This window comes from Haliotis rubra, unplaced genomic scaffold (assembly GCF_003918875.1).
Source record: "Haliotis rubra isolate DU_JTF1 unplaced genomic scaffold, ASM391887v1 Scf1141, whole genome shotgun sequence".
In the NCBI taxonomy this organism is placed as follows: domain Eukaryota; kingdom Metazoa; phylum Mollusca; class Gastropoda; order Lepetellida; family Haliotidae; genus Haliotis; species Haliotis rubra.
This window is the reverse complement of record NW_025765050.1, coordinates 103,446-115,973: the sequence shown is the minus strand read 5'-3', so window position 1 is coordinate 115,973 and position 12,528 is coordinate 103,446. Positions and strand designations below refer to the sequence as shown.

Below are 12,528 nucleotides of genomic sequence, written 5' to 3'. Positions count from 1 at the left end.
AGCCGCAACACAATCTTCTCAGCTTTCCAAGATCTGAGGCAAACAAAATAATATATCTGTTTCAGGTATAATAAGGCCACTTATATAGAGGTGAACTCCACACCACAGGGACATTCTCTAATCGCATACAGCATAATGGACATTATTTCCCCAGATAGCCCAAGCTGCTGAATTGATAGATGGCTAATAGCCATGTGACCTCTCCCATCGGGTACCCATTTTCTGCAGGGTGAACACAGTCAATTTGAACAAACTCACTTGCCTAAAGTGAAACCACATGTATCACATGTGCTTTGTTGTCAAGCAGGACAGAAGTCTCAGGAGTGAAGTTGCCAAACATGGTCACCCATCCAAGGACTCTCTGACTTCAACTAACACAAGACCACATACCAGGTATCTTGCCTTTCAGTTTATAAAAACAGAATAAATAATTAACAAAACTTTGTTTATATTCATGTATATACATTTAACTATATTTATATGAAAGAATCGATTGGTCCCATCTTCTATTGTGTTGTATTGATGAGACGAGACATGTGTCTGATAGAAAGCAAAACAAAGAGTGACACAGTTACCAGAAACACTTATGATCATTTGCTTGACCAACATAACAGGCCCAGTGGTGTGACCTTGAATGTAGAAAACCTTATAGATCGTAGTTTCTATAAGATGTAGTAAATACTGCGAAGTGTTCACTGTGGAGACAGCTATTGTGAACTAAATGAGCCAGTGTTTGTCCAGCAATATGGAGTAAGAATTTCCAATAGTTGTCCCACGTGTCCACTGTGAGTAGGGAGTTGTTGAGTCCTGTGATCAATGGGTCTATGGTTCCATGGCCCTAGGCCTATGATACAGCTCGCTGGACACTGAGAAAATAAATTGTAGAATAAATAGATATTCTACTAAGTTGGGCATTCTTCCACCTAATTTCCTGCCTGTCATTTGTCATTGGTAAAGATATATCACCGATCTATTACTTGCTCTGTGGGTAGGCTGGACGTTCCTCTTGGGTTATCGACCACGACCACGCACTACAGATCACCACATTCTTACTGGACATCTCTGATCACATCTTTAATATTTCATTTGTCATCATCATGACTACGTTAATACCAACACCTATTTATTAAATATATTTCTGGAATCAAAATAAATTTTCTGACAAAAAAATCTAACAATATTGACAATGTTTCGTATTACATATGGCTGAAATGTTCCGCAACAGGATGAATTTGGTAAGCTTTATGACATATCGAGTTCCATATGAAAATAAGTAGAACATTATTTGTAGACCGAGCTCATTACCCAGGAGGAATAACATCTCAAAATATGGTCATTACAATGTTTTTGCACAAAAATCCTAGTTTATAGGTATTATTTTCTAATCAAAATGTTTTTCTTTGAAATATTTATTTCCTCTGAAAAAAGGTCATATGAAACCATATTCCATCTTTAATGTCTGAAAATAGCATGGTTGAAGAGAACGGCCGTTATTACCTGCCATTACCCTGTCACATGTCATCGATTAACTGGTGGTGATCCTCTTTCATGGATTTTAAACATGCCTCAAAGTCTCCAGTGTGACAGTGTACTTATTATCCCTCGTTTTCAAAGATACTCGAGGAGCATCCTCATTCAAACAACTTTCTAAAGGAACACAAAAGGTATCTATTATCCGCTTTGTTATTTCCTAAGCATAACCTTGGAGACGCCACCTACATGTCTAATGGACAAAGGTCATCGGCCACAGAATGGTCAGCATGTGAGTGGGAGGGGAATACAGGCAATATTGCCCTGGACTGTTTGTACAATGTCTTGGAGCAGTCACAACTGTTATGTAAACCAAGGTCATTAATGGCGTTACATCATTTTATCACCAGTGTGAATGGCTTTATTACAGTCCATTAGGGCAGGAATTTATGTGGTGTCTGACAAAAGTCTCCAGATACACACTGTTGGAGAGTGGAGTGGACGTCTGCAGCGGTCACACTGATTGCTGGATTGACCTGCTGTTATGAAGGTTTAATTGCACTCCGGTCTGTCTTATGGTTGAGCAAGTGTAATTGTCATAAATATCTCTGCTTTGATACCAGCATACAGATATATTCACATATGGAAATTAGTATTCTTTACTCTTAATTTTCTGAACATTAAAATATTTAATTTAGGTCAATAACAATAATTTTGTCATAGATTGACAATGATGGGAAACATTAATATATGCATAATTAGTTTATTGTGTTACTTTTCATATTCATATTTCGTAATGTCATTAAGGGTCTAAATGTTGACAAATAAGACTGAACAGATACTTTGTGCCAATTTTACAGTTGATCCTATTATAGATTTAGCCATTGCAACTAAATACAAGGAAATTGTTAACAAAATTCCTCGTTGAATTTTAAAGTTTGGTGATTACAAACCACAACTTTAAGTCTAATGTGGTTAATACAACACAATATATCATAATATCCTTGTAATATCCAATTCATACCTTGTATTTTGATGTTCTTTATCTGTTTTTAAGATTCACTTTGATTCCAAGATGTAACCTGTAATATGAAGCCGTGTCAACTATGTTGTGGATTTTTTCATGATTGGTCTGAAAACTGACACAGATAACAACTTCTTAATTGATTGTACAAAACTTTCAGGGCTACATTTTGTTTATGGACAACTGTTTTATTCAGTTCTTCTACACTATTTCTGAACAAAGAAGTCGCTATCCATAAACTGTGTCGACTTTGTCGTCAGTTATTATCACACAATACGTCTTCCCCCATAACTAGGAAATGATGAAAGGCAAGATGGAGCCCTGAGATGTTGTTCCGAACAATAAAAAAGTTGTTATCCACTAAGTTTTCAAGCCTTCATTGTTCCTTGACCTATCAAAGACCTGAATATGGTAGGGTTTTAGTATTCTGTTTCTCTAAATATCCCTGGGTACAGAATGCACCTGACAACCCTGGTTGAAATGACACAGAACCAGACAAGAGTCTGGCTGATCTGCAGTACCTCACCAGCCTCCCCACTCCAACACCTGGACAGAGAGGGATCGTGAGAAAGGCTTCAAGATGGCCGCTAATGATACCAGGTTATAATTTTCCAATTGAACAACTCCAGAATGGTAATGTGGAGGCAATGCTGGGTCAGGATGTAACATATTAACCAATTTCATGGAGCACAAGGTCCGATTGTCAGACTGATGCTACCTTTGTCATGGTTTAACACACCAGTGTAATAGTTCCAACACTCCCTCTAATTGTCTGTCTGGCCCACAGACTGTGGATGGTCTCCACAACACAAGACCACTGAAACTGAAACTCACAAAAAGACATGCTGAACCTTTTTTAGACATATCCATCTAACATTTATCAATGTAATAATAGTTCTGGGACAAAACTCGGTGGATTCTTTTTCATATTATCATAACACTTGTGTTCATATAAACAAAATATCCACCTTCCAATATTCACGTCTGCCATATTATCTGAGTGTACTGTGCAGAACTGGCATTCAGAACTTTCATTATGATAACTTCTTCTGATGCTTGAAAAGTACAGATGAAGGGGTTATACTTGCATGGTATTAACAATTAATGAAGAAAGGCACGACTGTCTATTAGTAGCTATTTATACTACTCTATCATAGAATACAAAATGTTAGAAAAGGTCGATATGATATTGAAGATATTGAGAAAAACTGCCCAAGGCATTTAAAATGAAAATCATTATTTTCCATAGTCCTTTATATGCCAAAAAAAACACCTGACATTATCACATTACATAAAGACGTTTGAAGTCTCTATTTGTAACCGAATACACTGAAAGATTATTCATGTTCTGAAAATATTTGTCCATATAAAATGTGGTGATATGATGTAAATATGTATTTCATGACTGAACAGATGATAGGTAAGTTAGCTGAGAAACAACAATCGATTGATTACCTGCTGGGCTAATTGTCTACCCTACCTCTATGTACTTTGTTTTCATGTTACCATAACAACTGCATTTGTTTTACAATTTACCTGCTTTATATAACACCATATGGCGATTTGTTCATGTGACTGTTAATTGGCCTGTCATGTCATAACAGATGACTGACTGACTGACTGACTGACTGAGTTTGGTTTTACGCCGCTTTTAGCAATATTCCAGCAACATCACGGCGGGGACACCAGAAATGCATAACAGATGAACTATGGTCACACCACAAAATATAAAGGTGTTCTATCATGTATTTTGAGTGGTATATTATGCACACTCTAAGTTTTTCATTGGATTTTCTGTCAAAACCAAGATTTCTTCATTTGATGATCTACATGTCTGACATCATCCCTGTGACATCGCAACATCACTACAGTGTCAACCAGTTCAAGTCATCCTCAAATGAGCACAAGGCACAAGGTGCTGTTGTACAAAGCGAACTTAGCGCTACGGTGACCTAACTCTCATACCATAACATAGACTTATGGTAGTCTTAGAAGCTAAGGTGACCTAACTCTCATACCATAACATAGACTTATGGTAGTCTTAGCGCTAAGGTGACCTAACTCTCATACCATAACATAGACTTATGGTAGTCTTAGCGTTAAGGTGACCTAACTCTCATACCATAACATAGACTTATGGTAGTCTTAGCGCTAAGGTGACCTAACTCTCATACCATAACATAGACTTATGGTAGTCTTAGCGCTAAGGTGACCTAACTCTCATACCATAACATAGACTTATGGTAGTCTTAGCGCTAAGGTGACCTAACTCTCATACCATAACATAGACTTATGGTAGTCTTAGCTCTAAGGTGACCTAACTCTCATACCATAACATAGACTTATAGTCTTAGTCTAAGGTTATTTTGTACAAAGGCATCCAGGTCATTTGTTGAGTGACTATGGTTAATGCCAGTGATATTAAGTGGGAGACACGAGAAATGGGCTTATGTGGGGATTCAAACCCAGGTCTTCAACAAGGCTAACCCTACTAATCCCCAGGTTGGTTAGTCGTCGAAACTAATTTGACTGAAGTCATAAAAATACCTCCATCATCTACTGACTCAAGTTACTGCTTCAGTTCAATCTGCCAGTCAGTGGTTACTATTGTTACAATGTTCCATGTTCCCAAATTACATACTTCCATCCACTGGAAATGAGCATGGGAGCCTACAGAATGGTCTCCCTTTCAACAAACAACTTGTACATCTTCAGTGATATTAGGTCCTTTAAAGCAGTAAAATAATAATACCTGAATGTATATCAACTTCCATGACACGCTGGAAAGGACACGCTAAAATAAACAATTTAATATAATATTTGGCAACATTTGGCCAATAATCCTTGTTTGTTCAGGTGAGGCTTAGAAATATAAGAGAGACTGATGTGTCAACAATTGTACGGCCCACGCCTCGACCAATCACTTCCTGGGTTTACTGCTGAGATGTCAACTATGTACATATGGATGGAGGATACAGACAACAGTCACTTATCCCTCAGTAAATATGTACCAAGTATATCTCAAACATTCCATGTTAGTCTCTAAAACACACCAATATGTTGACAATATGGAGGAATAGAGCACCCCTTTCACTGGCCATGAGAAGCATCACACAGTTTTCAACTTGTGAATATGATGGAGCTGTGAAATATTACGGCTCTATCAGTTGAAGATAACTGAAAAGGTTTCAGCGCCTGTGAAGATTCTGTGTTACAATAGGTCCCCAGAAACCTCTGTTTGTCATGTGAGGTGACTTAATGGATTGGGTGGTCAGGCTCGGTGACTTTTTGGATGTGTGTTATAGTACCCACGGGACATTGGCTGGAATATGAATAACTGGTTTGTCTAGTCCAGACTCGGTTGTTTACAGAAATATGGCTGAATGGGCAACAAATGACTCTGACATTGTGGAATCTGTGTGAGACAAACCAGAGTGTGAGTGAGTTTAGTTTTACGCCCCTTTTAGCAATATTCCAGCAATATCACGGCTGGGGGACACCAGAACAACACAGGACAAGTGTGAGTAAGTGTAGTTTTACAACACTTTTAGCAATATTCCAGCAATATCACGGCTGGGGGACACCGGAACGACACAAGACAGGTTCACATGAGGACACACAAGCCAATGTTAATGGCACACCGTTACTTCATATTCATGTGTTAAATCTATGTTTACATCCTCATAAAATGAGCAATTAAGTATTCAGTACCTTTTATATCTAAAATATTCTTAAAGGATGTGTCTCAGAGACTCCATTTGATAACGATCAAATAGACACATAAACACATCTCAGGGAGAAGATCTTCACGGAACATACATATTTATGGAAAGGGTCATAAATCATACATATAGCGTGTAGGGATTAACTCTACATCCATCATCCCATCAGTGCAGGTTTATATTGGTCTTCAGCAGCCACTGCTTGTTGTAAGTGGTGACAAATGGTGGCCATGATTGCAGACCTGGTGGATGCGTGTCATGGTATCCCAACTACATAGATCGATGGTCACAATGTCAATCACTGGATTGCTTGGTACAGATTTATTTTTACAAATCGCTACATTGTAGGGTATGGTGTAAGATATTTCTAGCAATATTGTGGGAGATGTGATGTAAAATGGGCTTCAGACCTGGAACTGAGCTAGCTCAAATTGGAACAAGCCTAGGTCACACTGGACCCAAACGAAGTCACATTGACCCAAACGAAGTCACATTGACCCAATCTAGGCCATACAGGATTCATTAATCCTGTTTTAAACAAGACAACCACTGGCCTTCTCTAATGTCCTAAAGACATCAGTGGTAATTCTGGGATCATCTTCATCAGATATGACAGATGATGGGAAACAATACAAGGAATAGTTAGGGGAATACTTATTGAAAATTAACTTTGAAGACTGAGAAAAAAACCCATTCATTCTGGGAGGGTGAGTGTTTTCTAGAGGGCACTAGGGATGAAGTGTCATGACTCATTAAAAGATGATCACTTGATCCTCCCATATCCATAAAATATAATATTTTATCAGCATAATATTTACTCATATCTTGCCAAAAGAGGCAGAAGTCTGAATGTAAATGAATTAATGTATAATAACCAGAGAATAACTCATCTATAAACCTTAAAATGTGTAAAGCAGGTTTCATAGCCATAACTGAACTGAAACTGTGGAGTGTCAGACAATCCCAGCTCAGCCTGCCACTGAGAAGTCACCATGATAAGGGAGGTAACTCCTCAATACCAATGTGACATATGACACACAAGTAAAATCACTGCAGTGACTGAAGTGTTAATGTTTTTAACGCTAATGCAATGAGGCAACACCTTGAGCAAGCTGTGTATTGACAGAACTTACTCAGTATATGTAACGAAAACCAAAGATATGTCCACAAGGTAAAAGAACACTATTTTGTAACATGTACCCAATATACATCCATGAGATAACGTTACAGTTTTGTTACATGTACCCAAGATACATCCACAGGATAAAGGGTAATATTTGAGTTATAAAACATGCACCCAATATACATTTATGAAATAAAGGGAACTTTCTCAAACCTCCTATCTGACATCAAATGTACCAAAGATCCAATGATCATATGTGTTTTCTTTATAATAACAAAACAAGGTCTTGCATGACATCAAATGTACCAAAGATCCAATGATCCTCAATACAGCTATATACAACACCTACCAACAAGGGGACTGCTTCGTCCAGGGATGGGGCTGCTGCTGGCGGAGGAATGGGGGCTGCCATATCTCCTGTTGTCTGCTGGGTCCGTTATGCCATCGCTGCCGTACTGGAGGAAGATCTTAACCTCCTCTTCCTCTGTTCCATGAGCCTCCAGCAAGATGGACATGTTCTCCTCTGGGTTGATCTCCCGCTCTGTGAAAGACACACACATTGTATTCTTCCCTTGATTCCTTTGTCACATATGTAGAGTTTCTAGAGTTTCTAGAGGTGAGGTGGGGTGAGGCGAGGCAGGGTGAGGTGAGGAGGGTGAGATGAGGCGGGGTGAGGCAAGGTGGGGTGAGGTGAGGTGGGGTGAGGTGAGGCAAGGAGGGTGAGGTGAGGTGGATGAGGCAAGGAGGGGTGGGGTGAGGGTGAGGCGAGGTGGGCTGGGGTGGGGTGGGGTGGGAGGTGAGGTGAGGCGGAGTGGGGCGAGGCGGGGTGAGGGGAGGCGGCAGTTTACCATTGAAGACTTCCACTTAATTGCAATATATATTTGTATACATACACACACACACATGCACAGAAGTCCAACACCATTGTGTCAAACTTCATGTTGACATTTCCTTTTTAGTCACCATTTAGCAGTTGTATCAAACCTCAGATGTCTTGAAGTATTTGCATAGATCCATTGAACTTCAGCACACCATGTTTGACTATGTAATCTCTAGAGACATATATATCTTGCCAACTAGTTGTTCTTATAACCTTCTTGGGTAACAAGAAGTAACAAGAAGTTTAGTGTGAAGTTTAGTGTGAAGTTTAGTGGTGATTCAACCAACAGCCATCTGCTCCTCTCCACACTCTGTCCACTAGGCTACCGAGGTGATTTTGTGAGAGTTTGTAAGTAACTGAGTGGAATGGACACATAACTCTTTCATCAATATTCAATTACTATCATGACAGTAGATCAGCTATATGCTTCAGGCATTGTATGGGTGTGTAAAATAGAGCTCAGGTCTTATGTAACATGAGGTGAGGTGTGGTGAGGTGAAATTGGGTTTAATGTCGCGCTGGAGAATATTTCGCTCATATGACGACGTGCATGCGTGTGTATGTGTACGTGCAGCTGCTTGTACTAGCCCAGACTGAATCTAGTTTTATAGTTCTAGCCCACTGAGATACCATGCCGCAATGAAGCATGAATACCCCACTCAGACACATTATACTGACTCCAGTCCTTGTTGTACCCATTAATGCCGAGTGCCAGGCAGGGACCAACAAGTACCATATTTTAACGTCTTTTGGTATGACGCGGTCGGGGATCGAACCCGCAACCTTCCGCTCTCCGGGCGGACGCTCTAACCACTACACCACGGGGGCGGTCTTTATGCAACATGAGCAAATGTGGGTTTCCTCACCACCCCAGATCATCTCTGAACTACTTTACGCTCATGACCGTATATTATACAACTAAAGCAGGGACACTTGTTCGTAATGAGTGAGTGAGTGAGTGAGTATAGTTTTACACTTGGATCACGGCGGGGGATACCACAAATGGGCTTCACACATTGTGGGGAAATTAACCCAGGTCTTCAGCATGATGAGCAGACACCATTACCCCACAGCCCCAGAATGCTGATGAAAACATCTGCAATCAGCAATAGTTCAGCTGAATAACAATGGCCTGTAAATAATAGAGTCTGGACCAGACAAACCAATGATTGATAACACGAGCACCAAAAATACAAAACAGCCACCATGTCCAATTTCCAATCCAATCTCATCAGCTCTGAATTAATCTCAGAAGTTAGATTACCCATTAAATGTTAAAAGAATTTACAGAATACATAGAATTAATCATGGGAGCATGTATTCCTGGTAGCCTGCCCTTCTGGCTTACCGTAGTTCTTCCATCTCTCCACCAGGCGGCAGTCCTGCACGCTGGGGTCCCTGACACAGTCGATGACATCTTGACCAGTGGAATCAGGGGTGACAGGAACCTCGACACTTGCCGCATCATCACCCAGGTGAACACGGAGAATAATCTGTGGAGAAAATATTCACATGTATTTTGTGTTGCACTGTGAAAGGGAGGTAACTTTACTCAGACTATTATCCCACTTTAACTCACTTTACTAATCTCAGAATTTTTGTCGACGTATGATAAAAGTTGTTTAACAAACGATGATAGATTCAAATCACCATTATTGGTTTGTATTACAAGGGGTGAGCGCAGTAGATGGAACAGTGAAACAAATGCATGCAGTACGTGATGAGCGTTAACTTAAACCAACACTACTTGTTCTTGATGTTTCATTTAAAGTGCATACCCCTTGTAATACAAACCAATAATAGCGATTTGAAACTATGATTGTTTGTTGAACAACTTTTATCCTAAGTTGAATAAAATTCTGAGATTTGAATGTTCAATTGGCAAGGTAAAATTATGAGGATTCGCAATCATAATTTCACTTTATTCGATTTACCTTTTTGTTTAGAGTGAAATTCATCGGTGTGTTTTCACTGCAAACAGACTATAATTGAAACTTAAACGATGATAAGAAAAGCAAACATCCAAATGTCAGCCAACACTTCTCCTTGTCCCAGTCTGTCCTACAGACCCCAGAGCATATATTAAATAAAACCTTTACCAAATCCTCTCTCATTTTCATCTCAACTGTAGCAGCCTTTAATAATTCCAATATCAACTGTAGCAGCCTTTAATAATTCCAATATCAACTGTAGCAGACTTTAATAATTCCAATATCAACTGTAGCAGCCTTTAATAATTCCAATATCAACTGTAGCAGACTTTTCTCTTTTCTTGACTGTAGCAGCAATTTCTCATTTATTTTTTGTCCTCTGTTGAGATTAGAAGACTTGATGGTTTCTTTTACCCTCACTTATAACACAACCTGGTGATACTTCTACTTCACCTTGTACTTAACTTTATTTTTTGGACAGTATGTTATCACAGTCCTTGACATGAACATCCTTGTCCCAACATTTACGTCTTAGACAGATGACTGGGTCAGTCCAAAAATGGAAACCAAAAACATGAATGGTTTTACTCAGAACAAACCGGAATGTTCAGTAAATCACTGATGAGCAACCAGATTACTAGAACAGCTCTCGTTTTCCCACTCACGTGGACCCAAATCTTGAATGAAGACAGGCTATCATGGCTGAATGCCAACATCACAATCTGAAGTTTCACTCACAAAAAGAACAGCTGTACTTTGACAGATAATCTGAATAACAGAAAGGTTTCTCAAAATCCAACCTGTGAGTGAGAGTAAGTGAGTGAGTGAGTGAGTGAGTGAGTGAGTGAGTGAGTGAGTGAGTGAGTATGAGGATTGAGTGCTTGTGCACTGTATGCCCAGTGAGTGAATCATGCATGGGTATCATGCAGAGTGAGTGAGTGAGTGAGTGAGTGAGTGAGTGAGTGAGTGAGTGAGTGAGTGAGTGAGTGAGTGAGTGAGTGAGTGAGTGAGTGAGTGAGTGGTTTCACCCCACTTTTAGCAATATTCCAGCAATATCATGGCGGCAATATCAGACCAGAAATGGGCTTCACACATTGTACCCAGGCAAACATAGGAACATACACAGTGCAAACGTTGATTCGAAACCACGATTTAAGGTTTTGACATGCCTGAGGAACATTACTCCGCACAACAAATTGCAGTGCCTTCACCGACGGAGCCACCTATGCCCCAAAACGTAAAACCTAACCTAATTGACTTACAAGGTGTGTGGCACCTAGCGCTACAGTCTCTCACTGCACCACACATCACACGCATTCTCTCACATGTTTTCAACAAATATTTTTGTATGACCTGACCCAGTTATTTTTTTGTAAAGACATCCCAAGTGCATTCATACCATCAATAACTGAGTGTAGACAGTCACAGCTCATAACCTATCCCAGCCTTGATCCAAGGCTCTCCTGAATGACAAGTCTATGGACGTATAGTAATTCTATCCTTATAACAGGTAGGTCTTGATAAGCGATAGTGAGGACGCCAGACTTTCATCAGGGCAAATAGTTTCTATTATTCATATTATCGGGAATTAAGGATTGTATTTATGAAAGTCTACCACTCTCCCTGAGTATCACAGCACTATAGGAGTACTGTGCTCGCTTGTTGAGATTATCAGCATACTTGGCTCAGTACCAGAACATAAGCCGTCAAAATAACTACCAGTATGTTTCCTGTCTCGGCTGCTAGCCGTGCAGTGACGTGAGCTTGTCTTCACACTAACTGATACATTTGAAATTAATCGACCACTACACATTTATAATGTATTAACAAAGTTCTGATAACTTAATGTATTCAAGTTAATGACTTGAATGATAAACTTTTACTTTGAATTTTTTTTCTGTAAAAGCAGTTATGATTGTCCCAAATTACAAAATACATGTACCGGTAACAGAATTTTCAAGCCAGTGCTCACACTTGCCAAGCATTCAGGGTAGCTGTTTTTATATCATGGTTCCACCAATCTGGCATGAAATGACTTGAATTTCTTTTTAACTGGATTAGAAAATGTTCATTATTAATGTGTTAATGCTTAAAAAATGTTCAAAGATAAAAAGTCAATGATATCATGTGTTCAGAGGTCATGATAACAGCACAGGATTTTGCAAGCAAATGATAAGTTCAAATATTTAAAGACAGATAAACATACATGATGTAGAGACAAAACATTGAGTGCAACTAGCGTTCATTGATAATGGATAGTGAAAAAATGAAGCCTATGAAAATGCATAATATATTTGATATTTGACAGATTTACAGACAAAGCTGAACCTTGGGGTTTTGAACCTGAACAGTGAGTGAGTGAGTTTAGTTTTTACACC

At 39.3% G+C, this 12,528-nt stretch overlaps 1 protein-coding gene across 1 annotated transcript in view; it reads right to left on the bottom strand.

Annotated features, from left to right (window-relative positions):
• Window positions 1–12,528, bottom strand: part of LOC124253437 (apoptosis-stimulating of p53 protein 2-like) — a 128,683-nt gene that overhangs the window by 83,975 nt on the left and 32,180 nt on the right. Inside the window, 2 exon segments of the mRNA XM_046687208.1 lie at window positions 7,689–7,880; window positions 9,568–9,712. Coding sequence (XP_046543164.1) covers window positions 7,689–7,880; window positions 9,568–9,712 — 337 coding nt within the window.